Here is a 16,880-nt window from a genome sequence, read left to right on the forward strand (position 1 = left end):
CCTGTATTGTAAACCTGTATGTACAAAGGTAAGGACTATGGCTTATTGCACTCTGCTGTGCATCTGGCCTGCACTGCTCAAGGTCCCTATGCAGATGGCAGATGTCCCCTTCTAGATGTGACTAAGGGGCTTCCCCCCTGCACCCGCACCACTGCTCTGGGGAGGTGGTACAGAAGCATCTGGGTGCTACATCAAGCCACCATCCACCATGTACCAGCCTCTCCCACCCCAGCATACACATAAACCTGATCCTGGATCTCTCTCAACACAGAGATTTAAGTTGGACGCTGCTCTCTGGGTTGAAGGTAAGAGAAACAAACACAACAAGCAATTACAGCAGGAGGGATGACTGGACTTTGCAGGATGACATAAATTAGGAAACACTTGGCCTGGGCAATGGATTTGGGGATATTTGTGTTCTATGAAATGGTTCTGCTGGAGTACTTTATGTTTGACCATCCCATACACAGGATTAAGTTGTACTGTATGTAAACAGAAAGTTTATCACCTAGTGGCAATGATTCATTGTTCCCGTTTTTTTTCCTAAAAATCAGGTTCTAAACATATGGTTACATTTCAGTCTGTATGGGCAAAATGTAGTGCTGAGGTACAACTGGTAGGTGCACACAACCTGTGTTCACTCAGGGCTGGGCTTCTACACTTAGTTATATTTTTAGACTATATCTCTTCCATTCTACTCTATTCCACTCTGTTCCTCAGGCACAGCCGGCACTGAAGTGGCTCAATGCCTGTAAGAGCTTTATCCACTTTTCCAGATGGTGCTCTCTGGATTGCTCCAATTTCTTCTTCCAGTAGACTGGAACAAGAGAGAAGCCTGAATGACATATAAAGGAATCACTTGAGACCTGTCTTTAAGTTGTCCCCAGAAGCAGAGGAATGAAAGTGAACAGAATGTCATGAATGAAAAGAGAAACTTACCTTGGTAACCCTGTTGCAATGCAGAAGAGGTCCATGATATCTTTGGAGTTGCAATATTTACTGAAGATCACCTTCCAAATTGAACGTCATCAGGGAAAAAAAAAAAGCAGAAAACAAAAAAGAGAAAGAACAATTAGTTCGCAGTGAGATATGAACGCTATTCAGGTGAGAACTGGGCTGATTTTAAGGCTCATCCTGCCACTTCAATTATCTGATTTGACTTGTGAGCTGGAATATTTCTCTATTCCTATTTAATACCTGTGCTTTTTTTGATAAAGTAAGCAAGCCCTGAAGACCTGGTTGCGCTGTTCAGAAGTAGAGCAATAATGTATGTGAACCAAGAGCAAAAGGTATCTCATAATGTAGTATTGCTGCAGCATGATGACAACTGCAAAATTAACAGTGTAAGAGCCCAGAATTAGGAAGAAAACATTCCAGATTTGCAGAAGCCCTTGGATGGTATAAAAGGGCACTGCATTTTGGACTACACCAGCTTAAGGCAGCTTTCAACAGAAGAGAATGTTTTTTCCCCCCACAGGTTGTGCCAAATTTCCTGACAACTATTAGGTTGTGCCAAATTTCCTGACAACTATCAGGCTCTATCATTCCTGCTGTTAGGTCAGAGCTTGGACCTTCAATTACAAGATTTGCCACTGTTACCTTCCCACACCCCCAAACACCTCTTCATCGCCTTGCCCTTCCATACACACCAGGCAGACCCTGTGTGCAGAAGACTATTGGAGCAGTGGGTCTGGGAACACAGCATCCCCTTGATCCCCTTGTGATACAGCCTTTGATAACATGATCCCATGCCACAATTTTCCCCAAGACTCCTGCATCCATCAGGACACATGGGCAATGGTGCTCCCTGGTTGAGAAGCTCTTCTGCAGCTGGGGTAGTGGGGGTAGAAAGCCTCTCTTTGTGCCTTTGATTGACTGCAGTGGAGGCTTTGAATCTGCTGTGGAAATAAAATGCTTCATTGCAATCAAGTTTGGCTTGTCTTCTCAAACATGCACAACAGCGAATGGCAGGGCTGATTTGTCCTGGGTTGCAGGTGTTAACTGCATGGTTGCAGGTGTTAACTGCATGGTTGCAGGCTGTGGGGGCCAGTGGTGGTGTGGAGTGGGGCAGCTTCCCTGGCCAGGGCTGGAAATCAGCTCTCTCACACCCCTGAAGAAGTAGCAGCAACTGGGCTTGGGATGCAGCAGCTCAGAGGAACTTGTGAAGACCTAATGGCAAAACTCAGGAGGAGTGAGAAAGTGATCCTTTTCAGATGAGGTCTGAGGCACAGGGAGATCAAGGTCAAAAGTCTCCTCTCCTTGCAGGTGCCTCACCAGAAACGTTATTTTCCGACCCCCGTGGCCACCCGTAACATCTCATATTCTCAGGCGCAGTTCCCATTGCCATCCACCACAGGGGATGTGCATGCTCACAGATTATCTTGGAGGCTGGTGACCCAGAAAATGAGGAACATGTCACCTGGGATGGCTTTTCAATGGTTTGTTTTTGCTGCCTTGCCTCATGCTGCCGGGAGGAGGCAGAGGCTGAGGGCAATAGGGGCCGCTACCACCCTCCCTGGGTCTGATCAGTCGGATAGGTCCCATATGTCCTGCAAGGTGAGGACCACAATGGAAAAATAGCATGTCATCATCTAATTAAACTTTTCTGAAAGGCGTAGGTGCCAGGAGTTAATTAAGCCTGCAGCCTCACTCCAACAGTCTTGGCCTCTGAGTGCTTTAATTCCTAAATCGTAATAGTGTTGCAGTAACATGGTTCCCATGTGCCTTTTCTAAGGTGCCTTTCAGACACCAAGGGAAATCCCTCACCTGGAGATGTCGGTGCTGTCGACCCAAATCTCTGCTGCTAGCAATGGCAAGGCTGTGGGAGGGCCTGCAGGATGCTCTGCCAGCAAGGAGCTGCTGATGCCTGCTGACAGCTTGGGACATCACCAGCCTGGTGTATTGGGAGAGTCAGGGCAATGCTGCAAGATCTGGCCAGCCTGGTTAAGTCCTCTTGTGCCTGGGATGCAATGCACTAACACTCAAGCTGATACTGAAGGAAGGTGAAGGCTTTGGAGGGGAAGCTCTATGAGGAGCGGCTAAAGTCACTGGGTTTGTTCAGCCTGGAGAAGAGGAGACTGAGGGGAGACCTCATGGGGAGGTCTACAGCTTCCTCACAAGGGGAGGAGGAGCGGCAGGCACTGATCTCTTCTCTCTGGTGACCAGTGACAGAACCCGAGGGAATGTCAGGAAGATGTGCCAGGGGAGGTTCAGGTTGGACATGAGGAAAAGGTTCTTCCCCCAGAGGGTGGTGGAGCACTGGAACAGGCTCCCCAGGGAGGTGTCACGGCCCCAAGCCTGACAGTGTTCAAGAAGAGACTGGACAACACCCTCAGACACACGGTGTGAACTGTGGGGTTGTCCTGTGCAGGGACAGGAGTTGTACTCGATGATTCTTGTGGGTCCCTTCCAACTCAAGACGTTCTGTGATTCTATGATTCTAAGGCATCAGACGTCAGTTTTCAGTGGTGATGGTGACTCTTCTTACTCTTGAGTGGAGTATCAGGGATTTTGTGGTAGAGAACGATATTGGTCACCTCAAAGAGGTGACTGTGACTGATACGTGCACGCACACCTGCCTTCCCTGTTTGCTAACCCAGACGAGATTATATTAGGCAATATTTTTATTTATAGAACATCAAAGCACTTAATTGCTGAAGTAGTTAGTAATTGCCTGCCAGGCAAGTGGGTGGGATTAATGCCTGTCTGTGTTTTAAAGACCTATTTTGCCCAGTGATTGACCCTTGTTTATTAAAATACAGCAGCAATCAAAGCAATCAAACATAACCAGTCAAGTTCAGATAGGACTGAAACCCTGCTACTAGCAAAAACACAGTGTCCTAGTGGTGCGATTGCTGTGAAAATGGGCTGATAGAGTATTCGAGGGTACAGCAACCAGTACGTGCAGTAAATGAGCAGCTCATGGTAATTGCAGCTGAACAGACAGTAAAGGCTTGTGATATGGCAGGAGTGCTATTCCAGGTATTCAGGTTTCTTATTCTGGAAATAAATTTTTATTGACTAGGACAGATAAGAGAGGAAAAGATGGAAAAATAAATAAATAAATAAATTTAAAAACATAAAAGGTAAGAAAGTTGTCCTGACTCATAGAAAGCAGCAGAAGCTTTCAATGCACTGAGGATAAATGTTAATGCTTCCTTTTACTCCACGTAATAGTGGAAGTGTGGGAAGCAAAACAAAGACTGTAGATACTAGATCATGAGCTGTCTCCATGCGTGATTTTAGCTTTCCATACTTGGCATTTTTACTTAAGTTTGCTAAAAGTGGATTTGTGAATCACCCACCGCACTTTGCTACTCATCTCAGGATGGTTGTCCTCAGCTGTTTGCATTTTTTTTCTTTTAAATCAAAGAGCGTATGCTACTAAAGCTTTCTTCTATTGCAGCCTACTGAGCTTTTCTGACCAAATTCTTTCTGTTCTAGAACAAAGCAGGCAGCCTCAGACATTTCCCAACAATATGCAATTGTTCCTGTTACTGCCTTCAGGTTTATGTTCCCGATTAGGTTGATGTCAGCTGTACTGATGGAATACGATTGGAATGTATTTTGTAGAGATGGGAGAACAGTACTGTGTACTATTGATGGGTCCAGCACAGTATAGGAAACCTATTTGCCTGAAGTCCACTATCACTGCAGGGACATTAGCAACATGAGGGCAAATATAGTGACGCTGGTCTTGCAGCTACACTTCAGCCACTGGGGACACAGGGTTTCTCCCATGACCAGGAAGACCTTTGACCTGCAGCTTTGTTGACAGGTAGCCCTGTTGACACCAGCTGCAGAAGTGAGCATCTTACCCAGTTCTGTGAATATGTCCTTGCTTGGACAGATGGCCTGAAAGCATTGCTGTTTAGCCTGGGTCTCCATGATGATACTTTTCTGGCAATGCTTGTGGAACTGATCCAGACTCACAGTCAGCACGGAGGGACTTCACCTCCCTTCAGACCTGTCTCATCTGTCTCTGACCCACAGTCGTCCTCTTGCTTACGTCTCTCTTTCTACACCTGGGTGGCCAGCCACTGCTACGGTGTGTCTCACAGCACCTTACTCCCTGCATTAACGCCTGGTGCTGGGAGAATCACTGCTTAAGACAGGACTGTGACCAAGCTATGGAGCCTAACAGAGGCCAAGGAGAGGAGACCACAGTTTCTACAGCCTACCAGTGTCATTTCTGAAAGCAAAGGCAGAGCCAAAATCATGTGTAAGCAGAGTCGAAGTAGTGATAACACTGCATGAGAAAGGGAAACAGAGGCCTCTCCCTCAGCCTGCAGATTGGTGACTAAACGCCATGAAGAAAATCAGCTACATATAAACCCTGTTAATTACATTTCCCTTGGATTTGTGCCAGGAGGAGAAGAATGTATTCCTCAAAACTGATCTGTGAACAATTCCTTTCCCCTATTAGAGTGTTAACATTATTTCATAGAACTGTCCTTGTTACTGTTAGTAAAACTTCTACCATGTGTAGAAAAAGTGACAGGAAAACTAATCTTCTCTGAACACTCAGTTTGATTGTTTCGGTGGGTCTCCATCAAGACCAAGAAGCAACCATTTGGTTTAAGTGAGGAATGGTGTCCGTCTGCCTTGAAAAGTAACAAGAAGCAAAGATGGGAAATGCAGAATGAGTTATAACCGAGGCTTCTTCAAATGGAAACTAAATTTTGATGTAGCATACAGTGAGTGCAAAGTAGGACAGTGAGACTCTGTGGGAATGCCTGGTTCCCGATTCCAGAGCTCATTTCTGTGGGACTAGTTTCTTTCCTGGATACAGTTCTGCATTTTTTGAAACATCTTCCTCTGAAATAAGGGGCCATTGTCTCTTAATCCATAGTATCCACCTCTGGTTGAGGACAAGGATTTAAAAACACCTCTCAGAAAGAGCAGAGATTGAGAGCCCTGTCACTCTGACTGGCTCTCCTACTCAGAGGAGCAGTTCAATATTAAGGACTGTGATGGAGATATTACTAGGGGTCCATTGTGCATATACTCTGTAACCTACCTATTTACAACTAATCACATTATATTTTGCTTTCAGATAGGATGGGTAAAAACACAGTTTACAAATCCAATTTCTGTTCTATATTTCATCCTCAGAACAGCTAATCCTCTCTGTAAACTGCAAACCCTGTCCCAAATGTTATCCTGTTCTGATCTGCTGTTGGTAATTGGGTTTTCTTCCAAGAATTTGAATTGTCTCTTTTGTTTTTTTTTTCTTCCCCTACTAAAATTCCTAAATAAATAATGCAGAAATATTTTCAAAGCCAGTGTACCCTTAGTTTCCAGTCCTACTTCCTTTTGCTCAGCTCAACCTGCTGTGTTCCAGATTTTTAGCATGTGGTGATGTTTCTCATTCAGGTCAGTGAGCAATGTTTGGAGTCAGGGCTGAAAGTGTCAAGTTGAAACAACCTAAAATGATAATCATTCGCTAATGAGATCAGAAGAGGGTGTGTTAGAAAACAGTCTGGTAAAACTCAGTTATGTATCTTGCATGGATGGTGAAAAATGTTGCTGCTTCTGTAACAGCAGCTTTTACAGAGCATTTCTGAATTGCTAAGGCAGAAGGCTGATGTGAAATTTTTCATTGTGATTTCCCCTGTCCCTCCAGTGGTCTTTGTTATCCATATCCAAAGTAAACAGGATCCAGAACTTTTAGATACGACTCTGTAGAAATCACTGAAAAGAATTCATATGTCTAAACATGTAAGCAAATAGGTCTTCTTCAAAAAATAGCAATAAATTACACATCATAGTCATAGTTTCCAATATCCAACAGAAGCTTTACCTGAAGTCCCATATCTAAACATCTTCCAGGTTTCTTGTTCTTTGAATTCAGACACAAGCATAGCGTGAGCTCAACTATATCCAAACTACCTGTCTGTTTTTCATTTCTTGCACTAATTAACAGTCGATATTTGGAAAACCACTCAGTTTATCTGAGCTTCAAATGTTAGGCAGTATTAAAAATAATATGCCATCTGTTTGATGCAGTAGGAGGTCCTCTAAGAGAAGAACAGAAAATAAGTGTGTGTGTGCTTGTGTGGGGAAGAAAACATGAGAGCCCTCAGCTGAGAGTCTGAGCAAAAATGGAAGCACCTCCGAGATCTTCAAATGCCGTTCCTGTCAGAGGGTGAGGAGCGTGGTAGAGGTTTTACTTCCACCAGCCGGAGCTCCACAGCCCTGCTGATTCACACGCACCTTCGGGCAGTGATGCGGCTTGGCAACGTTCATGTCAACACGACACTTAAGTGAAATCTACGGGTGGAATTTGTCTGATGTAACTTTAGCCATCTACAGGTTTGGCATCTCATGGATGTTGCTCTGCTAGACTCTCTCTCTTGCCAGCAGAGAAAGAGGACAACTTCCAAAGGGCAAATCAGCCCACATGTCTCCAAAACACAGTTTAACATGGGATGAATCATCCTCTGGAGATACCATCCGCCTCCCCAGCAAATACGGGGGAGCCTGTATGACTAGCTTGGAGCAGTCATCACTAACTTTTAGGTGGCTATGGTTAACGGTTAAGTGGGGTAAATCCTGTTAACTTCCTAATTATATACTTTACCTTAAAATGAGACACAGGAGCAACCAGAGCTGATATATCAGGATCCTGAGGCACGCAGCAATATGGTAAGTTGCAATTCCCATCCTTAAAACATCCCTGAACAGAGCGCTATAGGAAAAGAGATTTTTTTTCTCTTTTCAGAAAAGAGAAACTGTCTATGGTACACTGATACGTGTGACCCTCGGGGCAACCTTGGATGTCCATTGAGAGGGACAGCATGACAGGGGTTGGCTCGGTCACTATGAGCAAAGAAGGATCTCATTGCTTTTTAAAGTCACTGGGGCTTGTAGGGGAAGCCAGGTTACATTGAAGAGAGCCTTGTGCAACCTCCTGACTACACTAAGGGACATATTGCTACTATTTGGTCTTTCAGTGTTGGTGATTAATGGCAGAATTTAATCAGGAACCAACACGGCTGCTTCTGAGAGGCTGAGCTAAAAGTTTCTTATTTTCTGCAACACACATAAAAGTGTTTCAGCTTTTGACAAATAACAGAAATGTCTATGCCCTGGCTTTACTTACTTAAAACAGAAACGGCACACAGTTGCTGCTAGTGTGGTGCTAAGTACAATTAGCCCTGTAGCACATTAATGCGTTAAGCTTAAAATGTTTCATAAATGAGATAATAAGGATGCTTTAGCACTAAATGTCCTCACCACATGTGAGTGAAGCCAGGCTGCTTCTTTCAAAACTACTCACAAAATTAATGTTTGACATTACAACACAGTTGATAGTATATTAATAGGACTGTCAGAAGAGTGACGTTAGTTAACGCAGTAAAGAAAAACAGGTATGGTGGGAGGCAAATGAAAGGCCAATTTGCAGCTGTAGAAGTAAATTCACTAGAAATGTGACAGAAACAAAATGGTTTTGCCTTGTTTGTATTAAAGCCAGAGAAGTCTGTATGTGAGTAGTATAAGTCACTGCAGTTGACTTGTCTGAATCCATCAGTAAAGCCAGTAGCAGAGTGTTAGACTTACGCTTTGTCTTGGCTAACGTGAGCATAAACTCTAATAACTATAACAGACTGCATATGACTTCAGGAACACAAACAGCAGTAAACAAGCTGCTTTGAGTGGTGGGTACAGAATAATTATGGAGCTATGCTGGAATTACGGAGCTGTGCTAGAATTATGGTTTGGCTTTCTAAATGCTCTGAGGAGCCCTCCCTGGGGAGGGAAAAGAAGGTGGAGTAATAATGAGAGAGGCCTCAATGGTGACATTTTCTCTCACTTTTTTAAAAGCCTGTTTTTTAAGACATTTTTACTCTATAAAATGTTTATGTGCTGTAATGTGGTGGAGTGTTAGGAACCTGCTCTTCATTTCTTGCTGCTTTATAACAAGACCATCCAGCAGCCACCAAAAATCACTGGGGCCAGCTAAAATCAGAAAGCCAAGGTGAGCCAAGACCCCTGGCCAGACTCAGACTGTGCTACCTTACACCTTCCCTCACACACAGAGCTTTGCCAGCACTAAGAAAATGGCCTTGATCCCACAAAGACAAACTTATGCCTCACCATGCTAAAGAGGGTTTGGCATCACTTTGTCCATGTACGGAAAGAACCTACAAACACCAGCCAGGCAGAGCAGCTCCTGGAGGTGTCCATGTCCTGACCGCCTGTGAACCCCCTGCCCGTGCACCCCTCTGATGGCTGGCAGATGAAAGCGTATTGCCCCAAACATGTGGGAACTGGGTCCATGGGCACCGCAGAGCATGCTCATCTGGCTGTGCCGAGAGACTCACTGGGATGTAAAAATATTTAATCGCCTTGAACTCATCATCACGCCGTTATTTTTCTGCTGTGTTTTGGTTTTAATCTGAATCTAGTTTGGCATGTTAAAAATAGCACTGCAAGCTTTGGAAAAATCTGTTGGGTTTGTTGGAGTCTAGGCATCTATACCGCAGTTGCTCTTGCTTTAATTAAAAAGAAAAGCTTGCATGACAGAAACGATTCCTATGTGCTGATGTTTCAGTGCAATAACCACAGCACCAAAATGCAGTCTTAGTTTTGTCCTGTTCATTGTGGACCTCAGGCCAAAGGAACGATGGGTGTGGATGGACCCATGTCCTGCTCCACAGGCCAGTACAGTAGACACTCAGAAAGGTTGAACTCAATGCATTTGTTTGAGAAAAAAAAAAAAAAAAGGTAATTTCTCTGTTTGGCATCCAGAATGACTCACTCAACCAGAAAAATGGCTCCAAAATTCTTTACTTGCTTTTTGAAGATGAAGAAAATACCACCCTAAGAGATTTCCTTGAATCCTTGACAAAGGTGGCAGTCTTTTCTTTTTTTCCAGTTAGCTCAGGCTCTGTACCCCTCTAATTTTCCATCCTTGTTACAAATGTGATGCTGATTAAGACACTGGAAACAGAAACCCTCTTGAATTAAACATTTTTGTCAAAGGAACTCCTTACAACTCAGTAAGCAAAGACCTGTGACATTTGAAAACAAGAGCCACGAAGCATCCATCTGGGAATATGGTCACTGGCTGGTTTGGCTCTGCTACCATTTGAATCTTGAAGGTCAGAAGAAAATGTTCCCCCATAGTTTCTCCATGGAAAAAATTTGGGCATGGGCTAGGGAACATTTTCTTTCTGGTGGATTTTTAATTTGAAACAGACTCAGTAGGAATTTTTCCTAAAAACACACCCAAAGGGTTAATAAAATTATGAAGGAAAATAAGACTACAGATCTGGCTTAGTTTTGGTAGAGCAAACCGGTGCTCTGCTGGCAGGTTGAGGGTTTAGGTGCTTGATCCCATCCATTGGCACTCCAGGAACAAGAAATCCCCATCCATAGTGGTGCTGCAAGATCACCTTATCCTGTATGAAACACGACCATGGCTTTGCCACATCCTGCTGTCTTCTCCTTTGCCTGGCAGCAGGCCAGGCTGTGTCAGAGGTGGGACAGGGAGGTGTTTCACAGGTGTGCTAAGCCCCAGGCATGCATGCGAAGTGCAGAGGGAGTTTGTGTCCAGGCAAGTGGGTAATGAACTGCTGGGTGTTTCTGGGTGAGAGAATCCTTTAAACATAAATAAATCAAGCAGAACATGTTTCCCCTGGGCATGTATCCCCTTTACATAGGCACTGGATAGGAAGTGCATTATGCTGTAACTTCATTTTTGAGTGAGCTCCGAGAACAAGTGACCTCTTTGAATCTGGTTTGCACAGAGTCCCTGGTTTGGCACAGGGTTGTAATGCTACAAAGCCTTTGATCTTACCTCTCCAGCAGCCCTGGCATGGCTGTCCCCTTTGCTTCCTGCTTCACTTTCAGCTCTACCTCCACCAGCTTGACAGGTGGTCACCCCATGGGAGACCTCCATCCCCTGCCCCATGGCTGGGACACAGATAACACCAGCTTGAAGCCTTACCCTGGTGGGCACAAAAGCCATCCCTTTGGGGATTCTGAACTCAGGTGCCTGTGGGGAGTTCCACGGCTGGTGTCTGCTGGGACAGGGTAGGTCATCTTGTGTCCCTCCGAAAGCAGAGCTTTTGGTTCCCCAGTGTGGGGAGATAGTCAGCTCTGTCCATGGGAAGAGAACCTGCCCTTGCGGTCAGTTTTGGTGAAGAATATTTGGTGCCTTCCCATGCCTCTGAAAGGTCAGTTTATCAGACTGTGACAAGTGACCGGGAGCCTCTGTGGGCACAGGCAGGATGGGGCCAAGGGGAAAGGGCAGGAGCCGAGGCAGTTACTGAGGCGAGGGCCAGGCTTCCCCAGTGTGATACAGGAGTAATGCACAGTAGCACTGGGCTGGGCTCCCCTCTGCTGTCAGCCTCCCACCGCCCTCCCACAGGAGGCCACTGGACTCCTGGGTGCCCATGGTGCTGGCAGTTGTGGGTCTCAGCCCTTCCCCTGCGACATGCTGGCCTCAGCCTCAGCCCTGCTGATGATCACATGCATCAAGAATGGTGTGGTCAGCAGGACTAGGGAAGTGATCATCCCCTTGTACTCGACACTGGTGAGGCTGCACCTCAGATCCTGTGTTCAATTTTGGGTCCCTCACTACAAGACAGATACTGAGGTGCTGGAGAGAGTTCAGAGGAGGCAATGAAGCTGGTGAGGGGTCTGGAGCACAAGTCTGATGAGGAGCAGCTGAGGGAACTGGGGCTGTTTAGCCTGGAGAAAAGGAGGCTGAGGGGAGACCTTATCACTCTCTACAACTACCTGAAAGGAGGTCGTAGCATGGAGGGTGTTGGTCTCTTCTCCCAAGTAACAGGTGAGAGGAAATGGCCTCGAGTTGCACCAAGAGAGGTTTAGATTGGATATTAGAAAAAATTTCTTCATTGAAAGGGTTATGAAGCAGTGGAACAGGCTGCCCAGGCAAGTGGTGGAGTCACCACCCCTGAAGGTGTTTAAAAGATGTGTAGATTAGGTTCTTAGGAACATGGTTTAGTGCTAGACTTAGGTTATAGTTGAACTCTATGATCCTGAGGGCCTCTTCCAACCAAAATGATTCTATGATTCTATGATTCTATGATGCTGTCTTTATTTCAGCAGCCACTGAGGATGGTTTCAAAGCCAGCAAACCCTCCTCCAGCAACCATCATGTCCCTTTGCTTTCCCCACTGTGTCCCTCTGGACCTGCTGACACACAAACCTACTTAGCTTAATTCAGTGGTCCTGTTGCAGAGCATTTCCAAGTGCTCCTCTGCAATGCGCAGGTTCCCAGGGGAGGTGGTGTGCAGGTCTCTGAGCCTGGTGTGTCCCTTCATCCACCTCAGCACTGTGGCAAAACAACTTCTCTCAAAGTCAGTAGAATGCCCTGTGGCTGCAGTGGCAGAAAATCAGGATGGAAACACAGGATTACCTGAATATTTGCCAGCACAGCTAGCACTATTGCAGGATGCCTGGTTGCAATGTCCAGCAAGCCAGTTGCAAGTTGGAACTGAGCCCTTTCAAACTTAACAAGCGCAGTTATAATGGAGCTCATACCTCATTACTGGGTTGATGAGCAGCTTAGCATTGATTTAATGAGTTCCCTTTAGAAGCCTCCAATACTGCATTCCTTGGAAGATTAAGGGTAGCTTTTTTTTACTTTCTAATGATGTTGTTACTGAGGAGGCATGAGAATCTGAGATATGCCCTGCTTACCCCTGGGTGAACCCCATTTACATGGCATTTTTACTGCAGGAATCCTTCCAAACATTGCACAGATGGAATTTTACATCTGACAGAAGAAACAGATAATGTTTATCAGGCAAAAAACCCCTTAATACTGCCTGAGTTTGCATTTGCTTGCTCATGCGATTGTGCCTCCTCTGTGTTTTTAGTGTCAAAAGTACTCTCCAGAGACTGGTTCTGAGAAATGCTATTTCTTTTCTCTTTTTTTTTTTTTTTTTTAAACCAGCATAAATGACAGACAATGTGCTTTACCAGCATCTATGGAAACACTTGCCACCCTTTCAAAATACTGAAACATTTTCGTATTGAACTGTAAAGGTGCCAGGGAGCTTGGCAGAAGCGTTGCTTCTGGGGCTGCCAGGCGACAAACTCATTAAGCTCCAGCAAAAGAGAAGAGGCACCTTCAGCTCAGCAGAGCCGGCACGCTCCCGCCCACCCATACGGAGGAGACCACAGTGGCAGAGGGACCACCATCACGTCTAAGACCTCAAGATGGATGAAGAGAAGCAGCCTGCTCTGGGGAACATGGTGCAGATTTGGATTCTCTGAGGTCTTGTTCCTGAGGACAAGACTCTGGCAGCCGTGCTGGGTCTCCAGGAAAGTGGCAGGGAGGACCACAGGCAATGGAGATGTGTGCGGCGGGACAGGACTGTGAGTATCAGCTCTCCCTTTACCTCGTTTCTGCAGTCACTCATACAGAGGAGGGAATGGAAAGGGTATCTTTGCTGTTCCTTTTTAAAGGAGAAACAAAAGGCAAGGCTGGGCGAAAAGAAGATTTAGAGCAGGAAGACGAGAGAGATATATTTGAATTTTGCAAGATAGAGTTTACTTGCTCTTGAGCCTCATGGCCCCTCTCACTCTATCACAAAAAAGGCACTTGGTTTATGGCCAAAGAACTGCTGACAAAAAGAAGAAAAAGCTGACTTACAAAGACACGGCGGCATTGTTTCTGTTTAAAAGCAGTGGGCTGTCAGCTTGACAGCGTGCGAGCTCTCTCTTTCAGCCAGAATACATTTCTCCTGCAGTTTCCCCTGTGCTGTGAACTGTGGTTAAGCAAACAAGGCAGGCTAATGGAAGTGAAAGTTTTCATTAATGTCTGTCGCCATTGACGAACAACTTGGTAAAGGTGGGGGGGACCCCTCAGCCCCCCGGCGATGCAGAAGCAGCACACCCCATCACACAACAGCCGGGCACCTGCCTGCCCTTCAGCGTGGCGAGAGGAAGATGCCCATCGCTAACCCCACCGGCAGGCAATCTCTAAATAACTCATCACGCCGTGCTTTCCAGCTCCCGCTGCTTGGGTGAAAAACCTCTCCGCAGGCAAAACTTTGTAAACACGTCGCGATGCTGCTCCGAGAGGGGAAGCCTGCATGGCTGTGGAGCCAAGGGTCCCCGCACTGGCAGCGAGAACTGGCAGCGCCCAGCCCTCCCTTGCTGCCAGCCTCCCCTTCCCCTTTAAATAAACATCTGTGCGCAAAGCAGAAGCCACTCAAGATCTCCCCCTCTCCCCTTAAAAAAAAGGATTTGTAGCCCACAATGGCACTGAATGCAAACACGCGTCTAACTCACATTACAAAAATAGGTCGTGCAGCAAACACAGCCCGTAGCCTCTGCTGCCTCCGGAGACGCTACTTGGTGAAAAACAGCAAAAGTACCTTTTGAATTCTTCCATCAATATCCAAATAAATACACTTGGGCCGGTAAGTTGAGGAGGCAGATCCCATCTTGATACAGCTGGGTTTTCACTGGACTTTTTTTCCAGTGTCAAACAGAGCAGAAAATAAGGTTTATCCTACTAAGCCAAGCCACCGCTGCCTGACAGTTTGGTGTCCCCGCTCTTCTGTATCCCACTGTACTCTCATTCTGCGAAGGTCCCTCCTCTAACATGCATGCATTTTGCTGTGCCTCTGTCTCTCTCTGTCACCTCCTTTTAGTTTTGCCTCTTTCCAAATCCAGCTGCCTTGGACAGGGAAAGGCACAGGCTCCAGATGCTGTCTGCAAGTGCCCTCTCCATTCCCATAGCAACAACCCCTCTTAGCTTTAGGGCTGAGAGCTGCTGGGCATTCACATTGTAGCTCTGACCCTGGGGCTGACCAGCCCCTGATACACACAAGACCAAATGGCACTTATCCCCTGGGGAGCTGGGGAGGGGAAAAATTCTCCATCATCAGGGTGGTGAAAGATGCCATTCATTTTTATGCTGAAATAGGACCGTAATTACTAATTAGTACCAACCCTTCTGGTGAGCTGCCTGCACCCTGCAAGCGGTGTGACAGGCTCCCAGCTGTCCCTTGCGCTGGGAGTCTCCTTTCGGACACCTGACACAGCCAGGGCTCGCACCATCTCAGCCCAAACTCAGCAGCTTAATTTCCACATCCCTCCTGTTATTACAAGGATAGAAAGAAAAAGCAGCAGGCAAAGAAAGTGTAAAACCCATGCTCTCACCCAGCACCCTGTGCATACCACCCCCGGAGTGAAGGAATTTGTTACTTAAGGGAACGTGAAGTATCCTGGCACAGGCATCTCCCATGGGAAGGCGCAGCTGAAAACCAGGAGGGAGCAAAGCACCCGACAGCCGATTCCCTGAGCAGATGCCGAATGCCATCTGCTGTGTGTCTGTGCTGTGCTGCAGTGCCGGCGCCCGTGGGAGGCTGAAGCAGCGGTGGTGGGTGATGCTCGGTCACAGAGGGGAGAGAGCTTTGGAGACAGCAGCTCCTCCATCCTTGCTGGGGAGAGGCTGTCTGATGGGCTGCAAGCATGCACAGAGGCTGGAAACAGCCTGTCCTGTGAGCATTAGTTCTCTGTGTTTTCTAAGGCTTCTGATGGAGCAGCTGCAAAAACATTTCCTGGGCTCTTTGGCGCTACAGTCTGGGAGAATTGGGCTTGTGGCAATGGGGCCGGTGCTGCCTTCCCTGCCCACCCCCAGGCCTTTGCTGCAACACGAGCGAGGCACAACTTAACTGCAGAGCCAGGCTGGCCTTTGAGACTGAAGCCAGTGACACTCCTAATGCTCTCAGAGCCAGAAGCAAGGTGACTCTTTTGGGAGGTACAAGCCTTTGCTTCACAGAATCCCAGAATGGTTGGGGTTGGTAGGGGCATCTGGAGATCATCTAATCCAACCCACCTGTTAAAGTTGGTTCACTCAGAGTAGATTTCACAGGAGTGTGTCCAGGAGGGCTTTGAATGTCTCCAGAGAAGGAGACTCCACAACCTCTGGGCAGCCTGTTCCAGTGCTCTGGGACCCTCAAAGTAAAGTTTTGCCTCATATTCAGATGGAACCTCACCTCTTGTGCTTCAGTCTGTGTCTGTTGCTCCTCATCCTATTGGACCACTAAAAAGAGTTTGGTCCCACTCTTGGGATATTTATAAATGTAAATGAGATCCCCTCTCGGTCTCCTCTTCTCCAGGCTGAACAGATCCAGCTCTCTCAGTCTTTCCTCAAGAAAAACACTTTCACATCCTTCCTCTGCCAGCTTGGAGCAGGCACTTGAAGTCTCCCAGGAGAGAGCCCTTGCCACTCTAGGGCTATCTCATGGGCAACCCTGTAAGCTATCCTTTAAGCTATGTTACGCTTTATCCCCTAAGCTGTCCTGGAGGCTACCCGCTAGGTTATTTTCCAGTCTATCCCATAGGCTATCCTGTAAGCTATCCTGAAGGCTAATCCCCTAGACTGTGCTGTAGGCTGTGCCCATGGCTATTCTGAGGTGGACCTCTCCCACTGCAACAGCCTTTCCACATCAACCTCACTGCTTTTGTACATCAGTCAGGGCTTCTGTGACTGATCATTTCATACCCTGCTCTGCTACGCATTGTCTTAACCCCATTTTACCATGATTCACTCCTAGGTGATTTGATTGACCTTGACAAGCAGTGTATACCTGAGCGAGGCAGCCATGATGACAAAAATGCAGTCATTTAGAAAGAGGCAGCAAGAGCATTCACACTAGGAAATGTATGTCGGGTGTTTGATCTTGTAGAGAAGGCTCCTGAGACCTGTTTCCATGATGACATATTCCAAGAGTGGTCAGACAAGGTCACCGGTGCACTGCAGGATTTGATTGCACATTGTTGAGACATCTAAAGACCAGAATGTCACACTAGTGAGCATCCACCTTTTGATTTCCACTTAAAAAAGCAACCAGCTTCTTCAGCCAGCAAAAAGACAGGCTCTGAAA

At 46.5% G+C, this 16,880-nt stretch overlaps 1 protein-coding gene across 1 annotated transcript in view; it reads right to left on the reverse strand.

The window, feature by feature from the left end:
• Positions 1-14,429, reverse strand: part of PDE9A (phosphodiesterase 9A) — a gene marked incomplete at both ends in the record, with an annotated part of 49,111 nt that extends 34,682 nt beyond the window's left edge. Inside the window, 2 exons of the mRNA XM_080350194.1 lie at positions 940-1,010; positions 14,361-14,429. Coding sequence (XP_080206320.1) covers positions 940-1,010; positions 14,361-14,429 — 140 coding nt within the window. The remainder of the gene's footprint in view (positions 1-939; positions 1,011-14,360) is intronic.
• Between the last annotated feature and the right edge of the window lie 2,451 nt (positions 14,430-16,880).

This window comes from Nesoenas mayeri (genome assembly GCF_963082525.1).
Source record: "Nesoenas mayeri genome assembly, chromosome: 1".
Classification (NCBI taxonomy): domain Eukaryota; kingdom Metazoa; phylum Chordata; class Aves; order Columbiformes; family Columbidae; genus Nesoenas; species Nesoenas mayeri.